This window comes from Meleagris gallopavo, chromosome 1 (assembly GCF_905368555.1).
Source record: "Meleagris gallopavo chromosome 1, MGAL_WU_HG_1.1, whole genome shotgun sequence".
NCBI classification, from domain to species: Eukaryota; Metazoa; Chordata; class Aves; order Galliformes; family Phasianidae; genus Meleagris; species Meleagris gallopavo.
In genome coordinates, this window is record NC_139404.1 from 20,652,552 (window position 1) to 20,670,264 (window position 17,713).

Genomic DNA, 17,713 nt, shown 5'->3' on the forward strand with positions numbered 1-17,713 from the left:
ATTTGATTCGCATGGCATTTTTCCACACACCTACTCATCTCAAGGAAGGAGAAATTTATCTGCCTTTCCACCTACGTAACAACACAAGGCTTAGATAAAATAAGCTCCTGGTGTTGATTTAGTTGCTTGGATAGATATATTTATTGTGCTCTAAGTAAATATGAAAGAAAAAGCATGAAAATGTGTGCTGTCCCAAAGTGGGTTCAGAAGTACAAATGTCTAAATCTGCACTTATGCTTCTTTCCCTTTCAATGAGCATCAGCAGGGCAGTACTGGAGTTTTTAGCAAAAAAGTAACCCAAGTCACTTCTTTTTTCATTTTTAGTATGTTAGCATAGTGTGAACTCCTCTTTCCTGTTACTGTTTATTGTAAGGCAAAGTGAACTGAAAGGCTTTTAAAAAAGTTCTGACTTTGAACCTCCTTTCTTTAAAATACAGCTCTGTGACAATTTTTTTTCTGCTATTATTTAGCATAGTTAGCATTTCCAATGAAACTCCCGAAGGTGGACTAGGTTTTGTTCTAAGCTTGCAGAGCTATAGTTGTATGTTGTGCACCATGAGATTTTGAGTAGATATATAGAAAATAGGATGGCATCTCAAAGACAAGGGTGCTTCAGAAATCAGATCACTTTTGTTCATTCTGCAAGCACAGCCCCCTTGAAGACCATGCAAGAGTTACAATTAATTAAATACACATTTGTGTGTCTGAGCAGCATTTCTTCAATTCGTTTCTCGTAGCAGACAGACAAAGCTTAACAAGAAAGCTCTCCTATTTGAAGTTATCTAGCAGTTTTTGCTGTAGGACTTGTTAAGGTGAACATCAGCACTGCTCGGTGCCTGATTAGCAGATGGAAGGGAGCAATTAGAAGAAATTCCCTGTCGTTATATTTTAAATTGTGCAATCTTACTCATCTGCCTCTAATGGCCATATATTTGCTGTGCTTTGCTTTCAGTTTGAATTGCTGTTTTGCTTTTTGCTGGCTGAAAGAGCTTGTCTTATTGTATACAGTCACTTTGGAGTCTCAGGAAAACTTTAAATCACTTTCTCTCTCCATTTATTTCCTTTCTTATGATTTATCTGAGCACTTATTTGAGGTTGAGCTTAGTAGCAGAATAAGATAGAAGCCAAAGAGGAAGGAAGGAAGAGACAAGGAATTTTGTAAGATAAATTCACTGATAAATTGGTGGAAAGATGTAATGGTGTTAAACAATAAGGTGCATTTGGGATGCAGCAAATGAGGAACACCTTTGAATTAAAGGACAGTCAAACTAATGAACACTTTTGAAAGAGTTAATCCCAGTGTTTTGTAGAGACACTTAGAGACACTTTGATCAGTGCCTGCAGTGGATAAAGGGTTTTGCTTCTTCCAATGTTTTTTTTTTTTTTTTTTTTTCTGAAGTCTGTTAAGAACAAGGTAGATAATTGTACGCATTTCATTTTATATGTTTAACCTTTCTACATGTAAAAAAAGGATTTCTCTTGTCTTCATTTACTGTAAGCTTTGGATAAATTAGATCAATACAGTTTCAGAAATTGCACATTTTTCTGCTTTAGATACAAGGATACTACTGAAAGAGAAGATAACTTATGCTTTCAAATGTAAATGTATTTCTGGGTGGTATGTAGATAGGGAATTGTCTTACTTAAAAAAAATGGTGATTTTATATTTTCCAAAGACTAAAATGAGTAGGAAATAGAAAATGCCACTCACATGCCAGAAAATGGCATCAGATGTTCCAGCTGATGGAGGATTACATGAACAATACTGAGAGCAGTTTGGAATGAGGAAGTGCTGTGGAAGTCGCTGTAGCAAGGGTGGCAGGCAGAGATATGGCTTCACAGCATGCTGAAAATCTGGGCCAAGGAATTGCAGTACCAGATCTTGTCCAGTTTTCATCTGAAGAGATGCTTTGAAGGAAGATACTTAACATTCAGTTGTGTTCTCTTCAAAGTATCTTGTTCATGAGCAAAGCTTCCGTCTAACCCTATAAATTACTGTTTGGCTTATGCCCTGGAGTATAAGAGTTTACTGCCCTATGAAATTGTTTTTGTTCTTTCTAGTGTAACGTAGTTTGCTCTCATTTTTCATATAAATATCTAATGAGCATTCCAAACTATGAAAAATGAAGCTCTTTTGGTGACTTCAGTGAGAGCTATGCAGTGTGAAATAGAACTTCATGAAAAAAATCTAATGAAATTGATAAACTCAAACCAGTAACCAATTGTGTCTTGTACAATTTATTGTTATAAATACAATTATTCCAGATTTATGGGAAAAGGTTTTGTTTTTTTGGCATATTATCTGACAACTCTACCTTAAAACAGTGTGATTACTAGAGACTTAATATCTAGTCAGCACTTAGTATCCAGTCAACACTACTGACAATCTACAGCTGACATAATGCAGAAAATCACCTTACTTGAATATATAATATATAGCTGTTCAGTATGTAAGTACAGGATCAACTTTTAAGCCATTTTTAATAAGCTTCAAAACATTATACCTGGGATTATTCTTTAATTAATATTTTGGTTCATTTATAATAAAAAAAAAGATTCTCTCAATTCCAGAACACCAAATTGCTTGTCACGTATATCTGATGCCTTGATTTAAGTTATCCTAGAAACACAAGAACTTCAAAAAGACTTTCATACAGCCTTCAGAGAGTTATGTATCTGCCTGTACATTCAGATTCTTGCATATGCTATTCTTCTTGGCCAGTTTTCTAAGGTCTGTGAAAAAACTCTGCAGACGCACATATGGGAATATAAAAATATGCTTACAGTTTTAGAGCTATTCGAATATTCTAAGAAGCTCCTTAGAAATTTATCCAAATATGTTATGCAGATCTGTTCATAAAGGAAGAGAAAAAATGTGATGTGTATATTGGATGTGTTGGACCAGTAGTTCAACAGGAAGATAGAGTTGAAAGGAACATGTGAAAATTAAAGACTTTGTCATGGTACTAGCAGAATGAAACTATGATTTTTGAAGCTTAAGACTGTAGTAATGGAGAAAGTCAAAGGAAAATTGATCTTTAGAAGCTGGGAGGCTTTAGGCTTGAAGTGATGTTGAGGGAGCACCTGGAACATCTAATCAAGTTTTCACCCATATTTGTATTGACTAGATGTATTAATAGAGAAAAAATCTATGAAGATTTTTTAATGAGGCTAGAGACACCTCCTTCTTACATAATGTGCTTGATCTGCAGAATATTGATTCAAGATTTTTTGATGAGAATGAAAACAACTCCTTTTCTCAGAAAGCTGTTGAGCAGGAGATTGTTGAAGGCTTCGAGGACATGCTAGCACATATGCTTACTCTGTTCTTCTGCTCTTCATATTTCAGAAACAGAAGAGGTATCATCAAGGCTAGGTGAACCCTTGGTCAGACCCAGAATAGTTGTTCTGTAGATATTCTTGCAATTGAAAATCCAGTGTGCTCTTTTGTCAAGATTTAATTAAACTGAGAGTCACAAATCTGAAAAGGAAAGTGAATGGAAGGGAAAGGAAGGGAAGGGAGCTATTCTATATATAGAATATACGTATATGTATATGGAATATATTCTACATTTTTGATGCAGATGGAGCTGAACTTGGTGAGGGATGTGAAAGATAAGAGAAAAGAAAGAAGGGGTTCTACAGGTACATAGACGGGAGGAAAAAGGCCAAGGAGAGTGTTCCCCCTCTGAAGAAAGGTAATGCGTAGCTGGCTTCCTCTGACGTAGAAAAAGCTGAGGTACTCAGTGAGTGCTTTGCCTCAGTCTTCACAGGTGGTCAGGCTTCCCATGTTTGCCAAGACCACGAGCCTCTAGGTGAGGGTGTGGGGAGTGATTTCTGTCCCACTGTAACATTAGAACAGGCCCAAGACCTCCTCGTGAAATTGAACGTATATAAGTCCATGGGGGCAGATGATATCCATCCTAGGGTTCCGAAAGAGATGGCTGATGTGGTTGCTGAGCTGCTCTCCATAATATTTGAAAAATCATGGTGAAGTCCTCAGTGACTGGAAAAAAGGAAACATCACTCTCATTTCTAAGAAAGGGAGAAAGAAAGACTCAGGGAACTACAGGCTGGTGAGCCTCTCCTCTGTGCCTGAGAAGATCATGGAGCAGATCCTCCTAGAAGTTATGTTAGGGCACATACGAGACAAAGATGTGATTTCAGACAGGCAGCATGGCTCCATCAAGGGCAGATTGTGCCTGACCAACCTGGTGGCCTTCTATGATAGAGTGTTTGATGGATGGGGGAAGGGTGGTGGATGTCATCTACCTGGACTTCTGCAAAGGCTTTGACATGGTCCCTCACCACATCCTTCTCCCTAAATTGGAGACGTGGATTTGAAGGATGGACTGTTTGATGGATTAGGAAATGGCTGGCTGGACACAGTCAAAGAGTTGTGATCAATGGTTCTGTGTCAGGGTGGAGGCTGGGCACAAGCGGTGTCCCTCAGGTTCGGTCTTGGGACCAGTGCTCTTTAACATCTTCATCAGTGACACAAACAGTGGAATCAAGTGCACCCTCAGCAAGCCTGTAGATGACACCAAGCTGAGTGGTGCAGTCGATACATTGGAAGGAAGAGAAGCCATACAGAGGGACCTGGACAGGGTGCTGCACTTGGGTTGGATCAATCCCAGGTATTTATACAAACTGGGGGAAGATCATCTTGAGAGCAGCCCTGTGGAGAAGGACTTGGGGGTTCTGGTGGACGAGAAGCTGAACATGAACCAGCAGGAAGTTTTTCACACAGAGGGTGGTGACATTCTGGAACAGTTTGCCCGAGGAGGTTGTGGATGCCCCATCCCTGGAGGCATTCAAGGCCAGGCTGGATGTGGCTCTGGGCAGCCTGGTCTGGTGGTTGGCAACCCTGCACATAGCAGGGTGTTGAAACTAGATGATCATTGAGGTCCTTTTGAACCCAGGCCATTTTATGATTCTATGATATGGTGATATAAAAATCTGGAACTAAATACTTCTGAGGAGATGCAAGAAGGAAGAAGGAATGCTTTATCACAGAGAATTAGGCAAACTTGGAAGCAAATGTTACGTCCATTGTGGTAATAGGTAGATAAGAATTCTGTAGATAAGAATTGTCCTGTCATCACTACAATTTTATTAGTAGGGAAGCATTTTGGCCTTCAATCAGAATAATAGTATGCTTTCTTCGTAGTCCATTCAACAAACCAAGTGCAATACATAATTAATTACTTAAGCTTATCTAATCTGTCTTCATTAATTACTAAGAAACAGGTGTTTTCTGCTCATGCTTGGTCTGAGAAAGGCTGGTGAGAGTTTTAATCTCTCTGGGAAATTACTGTGAAATAAGATGGGGATGAATTTATTTTCAAACTCCACTGTAACTGTCCATGTACATGCTGTTTTCCTGTAAAAACAAGTTTCCTTTTTGGGAGAGTAGACTTATCCATTGCTTATAGCAGATGGAAACCTGCATACTCTTCAACCTTACATTGGTGTTTCTTTCTTTCTTTTTTTTTTCTTTTTTTTTTTTTCAGTCGTATCATCTCTGGGAAAATTGTATTTGAGTGAGTCATTTAAGTTGCATTGTACTGATTCATTGTCTGAAAAGATGATACTGGCTTTGTGTATAGCAGTGCTGGAAGAAGTCTTTGGGACTTGGAGAGAGATTTCAACAGATGGTATAAAAATAGTAAGAATGTGCTCAATAGAAAATACCAGGGGTTGCTGGATAAGTAAAATATTTTCTTCCCCCTTGCTAGATTTAGTTCTTTAGAGAAGCTGGGCATCCTTCCGACTAGATGTGAGAATGAAATCTCAGTCATCTTTTAGGGCAAGTTCTTGATTGTTCTTTAGAATTTATGAATATGTCTCCTAATTCCTAGTTTCCTTGTGACTTTCCTCGCCTTTTTGATGGACCTATGCTGACTGTATTCTCTCCAGTGCCACAAACATGTTTTTACTGTGCCTGTTGATTTTAAATCATGCTGTCAATGTGCCTAAGTTAGACTTGGCTTGCAGTGCCAATCTGAGACATGCAACTTGTAGGAAAGCATAGCAATGCTGTGTGAGCATTAATTCAACTTAAGATATCCCATGTAGAATTGTCTGTGAGCTTTTATCATAGATGTCATTGCCCTTCTGCTTCTTGAGGACTGACCTAACTGCAGCAGCCACACAGACAGTGAAAGGTATTATTTTCCAATAAAAAATCAACAGCCTCAGAGAACTGATCAGTGGTTAATTCCATTTCACAGAGAGTAGCACTCTTGATGTCCTTTTTACATAAAGGATTTTACTCCAAATACCTTCGTAGCATTGCAGCTGGAGGAGTCTCTTTAACTAACTGTCACATTATATTTCCTTAGTGAAATGCTTTTGGTCTTGACCACAGTTGCACTGATGGTGAGAAAACTAAGCAACTAATAGCCAACATACAGTTGTCGTATTTTGGCTGCTATTGGAATTCAAGATCTGAAAAAGTTAACATGTCAAAGTTCACATTTCTAGTAGCTTTCATTGAGCTCATCTGGGATTTGAAAACATACATCTCCGTGGAATATTTCAGTGCAAACTACCAAAGTATCATTATCATTTACAATTTGGGAAGAGCTATGCGCCATGCTTGTTCCTCTCCTCTTTCTCTTAACAGAAGTATGTGTATTTCACTGATGAAACTTCTTCAGTAGGCAGGGAAAGAAAGTTCTCTGAAAATCTGGGGAATAAAGGATCTATTCCTACAGTGTATTTTTTCCACTTCAAAACTTGACAATGATTAATCATAAGGCATTGCAAACAAAGGTGCATTATTATTTTAGCACTAGACATTTGCAGAAGATTTTGTTTTAGGATCAGTGCTATTATTTGTGCAATGAACAAGTGAATGTAGCATAGCTCTCCAGTCCTTACTTGCTTTATTATCTTTCCTTTGTCTTCTATGTTATCTTCATTTTTTATTCTCATTTGCCACTTTCATCAAGTAATATAGACTGGATTTTTTTGTTACTGCAAGTTGGAGTTTCTTTCTTATGAGTTTTTATCAGGATGTAACTCAGAGTAAATTGAAGTACCTTCATTTTTCATCTGTTGGATCTTTTGACAGATTTGATGGGCAGTGCATTTCAAAATTAGTTAATTTTGAAAACATGTATGACTACATTTTTTCTGTTGTAATCGGTGAGATATAAGTGCTCCATGGATAATAGTTTTTTGTCTGGTATAATTTTTGAGAGATTTAGGTTAAAAAAAAAAACAACAACACAACACAACATAATGAAGGATGCTTAAAAAATTTATATATGGTAGAAGAGTCTTATCAAATTATTGAAACCATGAGATCAGATGAGTAGATGAGGGACATAGAAAAATACATCAAGCTCTTGTAGGGATGGTCTGTTGATCAAAATTCTATGTAGAGACTGGATTCACGTTAGAATAGGCTTTTATTTCAGCCTGTATTAACAGCATAATGATGACCACTATACTGCAATGTTCAGTAAAAGTAATTTTGTACTTACTGATTGTAGGTTTTTTGTGTAATTGCTTTTTTTGGGGGATTTTTTTTCCTCTTCACTGTCTATATAATATGGTCAATTTATTAAGCATTTTATTAGAAAGGAGTGAGCTGTAGACATCTTTTGCCAGTTACTAAGTACCTTCAATTCCTAATTTATTACAAAGCAAGCACTTCCATTTCATTTTTCAGTTAATGATGATTTCTTGTAGCAAGACTATTATTTGTATGGAAGAAACTGGGTCTGTACTCTTTTAATTTTGAAACATTAAAATCTATGCAGTAACAAAGCCTGAAAATCACTTCAAAGTTGACTGGTAGAAAAAAAAAGATGCATCCATGGCAAGGGCTGATCTGTGATCCAACCACCTTCCTGGTGTTCGATCTGTTTTCTGTATTCTAATCCTTCCTTGGCTTACAGACATTACTTTTCAGATATTTGACAGCTTTTACATTATGAAAGGAATCTAGATTTCTCTTTTTATTGCAATTTCCTGTTAGCACATTTAATTGTATTCACAGCTGCATTCATACATCTCATGTCAATGAAGAGCCTTGACTGAGGTTGACTGAGATCTACTTACTCTGGCCAAGCTCTTCAGAATTTGGCTTAGGTGAACAAAGGCTCTTCCTCCCAGTAATTGCCATTTTTTACATGTGATTTTAACTGAGGACTTTAATGGAAAGAGTAGGTTTCCTCCTGTTCTTTCCTGCATGGGTTAAAGGCTTTCTCCTTAAGTTTATTTCTTTCGTGCTCGATAGAGCCTTTGTTCGTTTCAGAATGTCTAGGAAAAGTGAAGCTATATTTTTACCACATGAAAAAAAGGACAGTCAAGATAATACCCTGTCCTAGTACAACTACTGACAGGCTACATAAAAGTGGACTTTGATCCTACTTTCAAGTCAATTCCCAACAAGCCAAGGCAAGGAGAAAGCTTCATGAAGAACAGGCAATTAAAGAAATGCATTACAATTGTGCCCTACGTAACTACCATAGAGAGCTGAGCAGAAGCAGAGGAGGAGGTTAATAGGCAGACTTGCAAGGGTTTCAGAAAAGCTTAAGATTTTCACTGCTTGTTAAAGATTCATGCAAGCCAGCAAGAAGTGCATTCCCTCTTAGAAATAAGAGAGTAGACTTGCATCAAATTATTTATCATACCTGATCCAGAATCCTTTATCTAGTAATGTCTGAATATAACCATCTTTTAGTGGTTCAACGCACGGAGTTTCTACCTCTGTTCTTACTCAGTCCTTATTCAGGAAAATGTACATGTATGTCTAGTGTATAACTTACAAACCGTTGTTAATCTAGAAGATCAATATCTGTGTGCTCAAACAAAAGCACAATGTGAATTGTTAGACAGTGAAAGCATCCAATTCTATATTTCTGTTTTGTATTTTTTTATATACATAGGTCATTTCTTTCATCCAAGAACAGAAAAATACCTTTACAGAAGTTATTATTCCATTGAATTAGAATCATTGTTTTTTTACCACCATTTCTACGTTGGTACTACATGTCTAAAAGGACACTAACTCATGTTTGATTTACATTTGATTTACATTGATTACATTACTTTTAGTGCGTGTATAGATCTTCTGAACACTTTCCTACTTCTTCCTTTCTCTCTTTCTAAATTCTGAAACTTATTTCCACTTTCTGAGTGCATTTCCTGATTATTAACTTTGGACTTGATGACATTTCTACAGAGGTGCTTTATGAATTAAGCTATTCATTCATCCCAGTAAGCTAGAAGGAAATGCTTTATTAGATCCACTAACTACTAAGCTTCCTCTCAAGAGATCTGTTACCAGTTAGTATTAAATACACAGAATCATCACACTCCTCTGATTGTTTTCTGATCCAAACGGTGGAATCACGGTTGGAGTTGAAAGAGACCTTAAAGTTCTAATCCCCTGCCATGTGTAGGGACACTTTCCACCACGTAAGCTGTGCACAGCCTCATCTACTTTGACCTTGAACACTTCCAGGGATCCACACCTTTTCTGGGCAGTTAGTTTTAGTGCCTTACTATCCTCTGTGTAAAAACTTTCTTCCTAATATCAAATTTAAATTTCCTCTTAATTTAAAACTGTTACCCCTTCTCCTGTCACCACAGTACCTGATAAAGAATCCCCAGGCAGCTTGGAGCCCCCCTTTAAGGGTTGGATGGTCACTGTAATGTCTCCCTTGAACTTTTTCTTCTCTAGTCTGGATGGCTCCAACTCACTCAGCCTGTCTTCACAGGAGAGGAGCTCCAGCCCTCTGATCATCCTCATAGCCCTTTGCTTTGCTGTTTTCTTATAAAAGTATTGCTATTTCTTAACAGTGCTATGTCTTCAACTTGTGTTTGGAAACATGAAGACTGGAAGCAATATACCAGACTTATACATGTATTACTACCTCCAGTGGTAAGAAATTAGTAGATAAATTTCCTTATAATTTTTAGATCCTAAATGATGTTCTTACCCAAGTGTTCCCCTCTCAAAATACTTCAAAGTGAGATAAATATAATTAGGTTATAGAGCTATAACCTAGATATATTAACTTTGCATTTAACTTGCAGGCTAGATACCAAATTAAGTGAACTCATCCTTCCTAGCTTATATAAAAGAAGGTTACTTATTTTATAACTTAGTCATAATGTACAAGTTCTGTTGGGAAAAATGAAAGAGGTAGATTTTCAGGAAAAATAGTGTAAGCAAGTCCAGCTGTTTTAAACTTAAATTAGAAGAGTTAAACTGGTGAAAAGGAACATTTTTTCAGTAATGAGAATTAAACTCATTACTGTGGATGTGACAGACAATACCTTGAAATGTTAATTTTATTAGCTAAATGTACTCCATCTCGAGTGGAAATGAGCTGATATTCAGACATGATAGGACAATGTACTTAGATTTATCATTGCTGCTGTTTTTCTTAGACTGGGAGATTAAAAGTCAGGTTTCCCTGCCTGCATACAGCATCTAATTGTAAAGGCAAACCCTGAACACCTAATATCAAGAAGAAGCGTGTAAGGGAAAAATAGAACACTAACCTACCATTAAAACCAGACAATTCAGAAGAACATAACTGAAAAGCATCTTAGTATTTAAAATAAGTGGGAAAGGGAGTGATACAAAAAATACCTAACAGAAGATCCCATGGAGGGAAAAACCACCTTCAGAGAAGAAAGGCTAGATTTATTTAAAAAAAAAAATATATATGTTTTTTATAAAATCTAGCTGTTCTTGGGTGGAGTTTCTTTTTCTGCCTAAACATACTCTAAGGAATACCGGAAGCTTCTGTGTCATCTTTGTGATGCTGGATGCATCCACTGAGTATGCAGATTTGGGATTGTGGCTCCAGGCAGCAGCATTCAGTGAAGGATCTCTCCAGCACTGTGCAGTGCACTGGACCTCAGAAACTGAGTCCCATGTCAGAGAGTGATAATAAGGAGACACACCACTGCGGGCACTACATCTATTAATACAGCATCAAATTTTAACAAACACCTTTTAGGATACAGCAGTTGGGACTATGCGTGGAAAGCCCTTGGAGGTGAACTGTTATTTTCACACCTCACCCATCCCCAGAACTTCTGGAAGCATCTATTCACATCTGTATTCCCTTAAACACTGAATCCAAACCTTTACTGTGAAAATTAGGCCCATTAGTACTAAGAATTTTAGAGAAACGGAGGAAAGAATAAGAGCCACCTTCAAACAAGTTTGCTTTTAAAGAAAAATATCCAACAGGTAGAAGCCAGAGTTGGAGTTCACAGTGTTAATTAGATGTAAATCAGAATTGGTATTAACTTAAAACTTCTGTGTTCTTTCATGGTTTCCTTAAAGACACTTTTTTTTTTTTCTTCCAATAAAAGATCCAACCAAAACATTGCTAAAAGGCCTTTGCTAAAACACTGCAAGAAATGAGACTTGGATCTCTGAAAGTTTTGAGTTGAAAAGCTCATGACTGTAGCCGACTTGTCAGTGAACAAAGCATCACTGAGTCACTAGCGCATTAAATGCATCTTTGTCATAAATACTAAGAGGTTTTGAAAATTTTTGTTTTTACTTGACTGAAGAAGGAAAGAACAAACTCGAGGATCAAAATACTAACTGTTTTTCTCTCTTATGAAACAAGATCTCACAAGATTTTCCATGATGTTTTAGTATGCTGGATGTTGTCTCTTGAGCATTCAAAGCAAAGTATTATTTATTTATTTTTTTACTCTTTCTCTCAGTTACCTTACACCAAACAGTATTTCCACTGTTGGCTGAAGAATTGACCATGAAGAGTAGATGAACTGTTTGTTGAGGTATTTGGTGAATTTATGAGAAAGTAAAAAGCCACAAGAATTTAGGATATATCCTTAATGCAGATAGTTGGTGACTGCAACAAAAGAGGCATAGTGGAATGAGATTTAACTAAGTTTGGAAATGAATAGCAGTGAAGGTGTTGCAGCATGGACTTCAGTGCAAGCAGTAGAACCTACAGATTGCTTGGGTTCTAATACATAAAGCTGAGCTACCCTGAAGTCTGTATAAAACCACATTGGTGTCCATATTTTTTTTTTTGGGTAGCTAAACGAAAGTAATTCTGGAAAGAATTGCATGCCTGCATTCATACCTCTCAGTTGCAGTAGTTTTAGATTAAGGAAAATGCTTACATTTTGAAAAAATATTGCTTGTGAAATTTGATCTTCAACTTGTAACTGTATGTTCTTAGGTGCTACTCTTTCTTGACTCCTAGTCTAGAAAATTATTGTTAAGAGCATTTGGGATACAAAAAGAATGGCAATATGCTGATTCTTGTTTAAATAATGGTTCCTAAAAGTTCCTAATTATCATAATCAGTGAAAGTGTGATGCAAAATAGTCACTTACCTTATTTTTCTGTTATATTCAGGTTGTTTTTTTCCATCCAAAATAATCAAATAATGAACTCTGTCTGCTTAGAAGGAAAGTGTTCAAGGATTCACTGCTTCTTGTCACCAGAACTTGAGTATGGAGTATCATGTTTGCAATTTTTCCAACTACCTTCAGATTGAACACAATTCCTGGCAATTGGAACAGATTTTCAATACAGACAGGTCTAGGGAAGAACTGGAAGAGGAGGAGAGATCTAATTGATTTCCCTCATGTTCTCATGCATGATGTAGTAATGTCAGAAATGTACAGTCTGCTATCAGACAGAGGCTTTGTCTGCCTGTGACAGCGCCCTGCTAGCCTAACAGGAGAATTTCTTCTGATGAGGCTTTTTCTGAGTCTCCGACATCTGTTCTGCTCATTGGAATTAGAACTTCTATGTCTTCACATATTTCTGCAGTGTCTTTTGGAAGGTTCCTATAGACTTGCCTTTCTGTTTTCTTGGCCTAGTAACCAGTGGCATATAATTCATCTTAAAAAATTAAATCTACACTTGAAGGCGTCTGAGGATGTCCTGCCAGGTGGGACTGGGTCCTGGATATGCTTTGACCATTAATCTTCAGCTTTTTCAGGAAATAGTTGATGTGTGATGAAGCTTACAATGGGTTACAGTGAGGCAGGTGAGGTATGCCTTCTAATTCTAGGAATGAAGACAAAGCAAGCGTGTACCTTGATCTCTTCCCCTTCCTTGATAATAGGGCTAAGTACATAAATGAGAAGATAAAATAATTAGAAGGTAAATTGGTTCTGAATGGTGTGGTTGTGGTCCCATCATGGAACACACTTGAACTGACATCACTTTTTTTTGGTGCAAAGACAGTGCCTATTCCTAGTATCTCCTGTGGTTGATCCATAGTGTAGTACTGGATCCTACCCAGAGAATTAGATAATATGGCCCCTGTAGTTACATTTAGCTTAATCTTTCAGTTTTTAATTTAGAAAATTCATTTGTTAGTGCCAGTTTTCTAGCAATTCTGCTCACTATTTTCCAAACACATGTTCACTCCTTCTGACACCCACCTCCACATACTTGAGTATTTAATGGTTTACAATTAGCATGCCATCTTGTGACTACAGAACCCCTGAGAGATGAAATGAATATTTATCATTTTAAAATGAACACAAGTTTAACCATCAAAATGATGTAAGTACTACGTTTACCTTTCATTTAACTTTTTTTCCATACTGAAATCAGTGTAGGAAAAGAAGGGAAAAAGTCTATTGATCCATCATACTGACAATATCTTCAAAATCTACCAGTTTTTCTTTTGTGATATCCTATTTCCCACCTGTGTTATACAGGTGTATACCTGTAAGCAAGTCTAGCCTAGTATGGAAAAATTTAGAGTTCATTTTTTTTTATCACAGTGGAGGAAACGACTCAATATATTACTGTAGATGGGGGCTGCTTATGTCTTGGTTTTTAAAGCACAAGAGTTATGAGCTGTTGACTGGTGCTGAGTGGCTGGACTCAGCTGTGGATTATGAATGGGCAGAGAATGCACTAAGCCCCATTTCCAGCTCTCAGCTCTGCTTTCCTTCCCTTCATGGTTTCCTGGCCCCAGATGCTGGATATCACACCGAATAGCTGTTAGACAGAAGGCAGATAGATAGTTATCATCATAGTGTTTATATTAACTGCTTTATTCCTCACATCAAGCTCTGGGATGACTGAGTAATGCCTTAGTTTTGCAGTTCTGAGAACAGACAATGATACTGATTGGGTGCTAAGTCTATTTTATTTTCCTTGGAGGAGGTGAAGAACCACCATTTATCACTGCTATCTTAATGTTTTTAAACTGTTTGGCAAACCTTCAATTTCATCTTCTATGTCATATATTATTAAAGATACAAGAATGGTTACAGTCACCAGTCCATATTCCTACTAGAACTAACTGAAATGAGTCTGTCTGGCTGATTTCCTTGATCTCAATAGTATCTTCTAGTGAAATCTCTCTGAAACCTATTTATAATCCTTTTCACTGACCAGGTTTGAATACAGCTTTTCCTTTCAGTAACGAAACAGTTGGCTTTCATTTCTTCACACAAACATCAGGCAAGTTATAATTTTAACTAAGGGAAATTTAGAGCAAAGTAGGTAGATCTCTGGAGATTGAAGGATACGAAACATTTGGAAACAGACTTTTGGCTTTTTGACTGCAACCACCTTTTAGTTGTTGAAAGTTATAGTACATGAATACACACCGCTAGAAAGGTGTGTATAGAAGCCAGCAACAGGAACAAGCAGTCATCTTGCCAAGTCAGTGAGAAAAGCTGACAGGGTGAAACACGTAGGCATGATTTGTTTTTATGATTCAGAGCCATAAATCCTCCATTGGCACTTGGTGCCTGAACTGTCTGTCCTTTGACACCTGTGAAACAAATGATAAATATATTGCTATCACATACAAGGCACCTGTTCTCAAACCTTCTTTCAACTCAGTTTGGGAAGATCTTTCTTTGTTCACCTGTAACCTAAATACTGGATTTAGAACCTGTCCTCAGTACTTTTTCTAGCTATTTTGGAGCTAGCTCTAATTATTCCTTATACAGTCTTCTGCCTCCTATGAATCCTATTCCTAGACGCTCTGCTCTCTGTGTGTCTGGGCATCTAGTCCAGGCTGTAGATTTCAAAGGCAGCAGGGTGCTGAGAGGTTAGGTACTGTAATGTTTTAAGTACCTTTGTGGATCTAGCATTTCTTCATTACCTGAAAACTGATACTCTGTTATTTGTTTGAGCAACAGCTGTGTATGCAATATATAGTTATGGGCATATGCAAAATGTTTTGTATGCCTGAGATAGTTTACACAATTAATTACAAAACCAGCAGCAAGGCTGAAATACATTTTATTTTGTTTCTATTAGTACTTAACACATTCTTCATCGAGAGAAGCTGAGATACATGGTACTGTCATGATTGAACTTGCTGCTGCAATGATGGAATTGTATTTCTTCTACAACATTTTGATTGAAAACAGCTTTTTTTTTGAGATACTGCAGTTTTTCATCGCTTGATATACATTTCACACACCTTGTAGACGGCAGTATGCAGTACATTACATATACACATTTTGTAATATTTGCATTTGAATTTCATGTGGAGAAAACCTTCTGTTTTTTCTTTTCTTTTCTTTTCTTTCTTTCTTTTTTTTTTTTCCCTAAAGGCCACTGCATGAACAGAAATTGTTGAAAAATATACTCTCAAAATTTATGAGGTAACAAATTGGTGCTTTATATCACTTTTTAGGATCTGTTTTGCTTCTTGTGCCTGACTGACTTTGAGAACTGTTAAGTGCTTAGCATTGTTTTCCAGTTTTTCGTTTTACAGGATGTTTGCTACCTATTTCCCTTGCATTTCGCTTTCATATTTCATTGACAGATTTGAAACCCCATTACTTGAGAAAGAGGTTGCAGTAAAGAACTTTTGAGTGTGTATCACCTTACCTTAATATCAGTTTAGAAAGTTTACTAAAGCTTTTCATAGTATGATGAAGAGATATAAATATCATCTCTGAGTTTGTGTTCGTTTGTTAATTAACAATTTAGAGATTTCAGTGATAACTCACACCTCTTAAATAATTAAGCTAAATTAATTATGAATGTTAACAGTTTGAAGAAATCTGTATCTATTCAATCATAGATTAACACTTCAAATTCTGTATTTGATTCTGTAACCAGAGTATTGCTAACCTTATATTCTCAGCTGAAAAAACAACTATTTTATAGCTTCTGACTCTAAAGAACCACACTCTGAACGTATGATAACCGTTAAACTGCAGGTTTGTGCTTAAATGCAATCTTGTGGCATGTTTGGCTTCTCAACTGTGACAAATCAGAGTAGTTCTGTGGAGTGCAGTCCAACTGAGCCACGGCTCAGGACTCACGGATCTGGCTCAGGATGTTGTTTTAATTTCTATATAAAAAACAAAATAATAGGCAACTGAGCTGTAATCTTTAATTCAGTATTAAGTGTGCACGTTTGTAAAAGGTATTCTTCAAAATGCATAAATAAGGTAACTTTTGGCTGGTGAGCAACTTGAGCAACTTGCTTGCTTTGCCTGCTTGCTCAACAATTCTTCCCTCCCCTCCTCTCTCCTCTTTCCTCTCTTCCTCTCTCCTCTCCCTTTTTCTTTTCTTTTTTTTTTTTTTTTTTTGTCCTTTTAATTTCTTTCAGGAGGTGTTTGCATTGCTCAGTCACTCAAAATTCCTCGGGAACCAAGACCAGGAGAATTTGAAAAGATCATCAAACGCTTATTAGAAACTCCAAATGCTCGAGCAGTGATCATGTTTGCGAATGAAGATGATATTAGGTGACTGTTTCCTAATTTTGTTTGTTGAATATGTTTTCTCTTCACAAATTTGCACAATTGACTGGAGAAGAATAGAGCAGAAAGGGGGGATTTAAATTTAAACCAGTGAAAAAATGGTTGGAAATTTGGTATATAAGTAATTCAGTTGCAGTCAGACATTGCTCTGTTCCTTTGTATCATGGAGAACTGGAATTTTATAATAATCTAGGTTGGAAAATACCCTTAAGATTATCAAATCCAACCATCAGCCTAACACTGCCAAATTCCATCAGTAAACCATGTACCTTATCGCCATGTCCATACTGTTAAGTACCTCCAAGGATGGCAACTCCTCCACTTCCCTGGGCAGCCTGTTATAATACCTAACTACCATTTCTGTGTGTGAATTCTTCCTCATTCTAAATCTCCCCTGGTGCAGTTTGGAGCTTTTTTCTCACATCCTATCTCTTCTCACCTAAGAAAAGAGACTACCCTCCTTGTTGCAACATCCTTTTAAATAGTTCTGGAGAGTGATGACGTCTTCCCTCAGTCTCCTTTTTTCCAGACTAAACAGCCCTAGTTCGCTTAGCAACTCCTCACAAGTCTTGGTTTATCAAGAGCTTCATTGCTTTTCTTTGAATGTGTTTGAGCAAATCAATAATCTTGCAGTAAGGGGCCCTAAACTGAACGCATTATTTAAGTTGTCTTGCCAATGGCACATAAAAGTCTGTCACTTCTCTAGTCCTTCTGGCCAGACAATTTCTGTTACAGACCAGAATGCTGTTGACCATCTGAGCACACTGTTGGTTTATGTTCTGCTGGCTGTTGGCCTGTATCTGGAGGTCCTTTTCTAATGGGCAACTTTTGAGCCACTGTTCCCTGAGCCCATAGTGCTGCATGGAGTTGTTCTGGGTGCAGCAACTGACGCTTAGCCTTGTTGAATGCCCTACGATTGGATACACCCCATTCATCTAGCCTGTCCAAATCCCTCCACAGAGCCTTCCTACTCTTAGATCAGCATTCC

The 17,713-nt window shown here is 37.3% G+C and overlaps 1 protein-coding gene across 1 annotated transcript in view; it reads left to right on the forward strand.

Annotated features, from left to right (window-relative positions):
* The window catches only part of GRM8 (glutamate metabotropic receptor 8), a 346,291-nt gene that overhangs the window by 162,344 nt on the left and 166,234 nt on the right, over nucleotides 1–17,713 (forward strand). Inside the window, exon 5 of the mRNA XM_085218365.1 lies at nucleotides 16,575–16,710. Coding sequence (XP_085074491.1) covers nucleotides 16,575–16,710 — 136 coding nt within the window. The remainder of the gene's footprint in view (nucleotides 1–16,574; nucleotides 16,711–17,713) is intronic.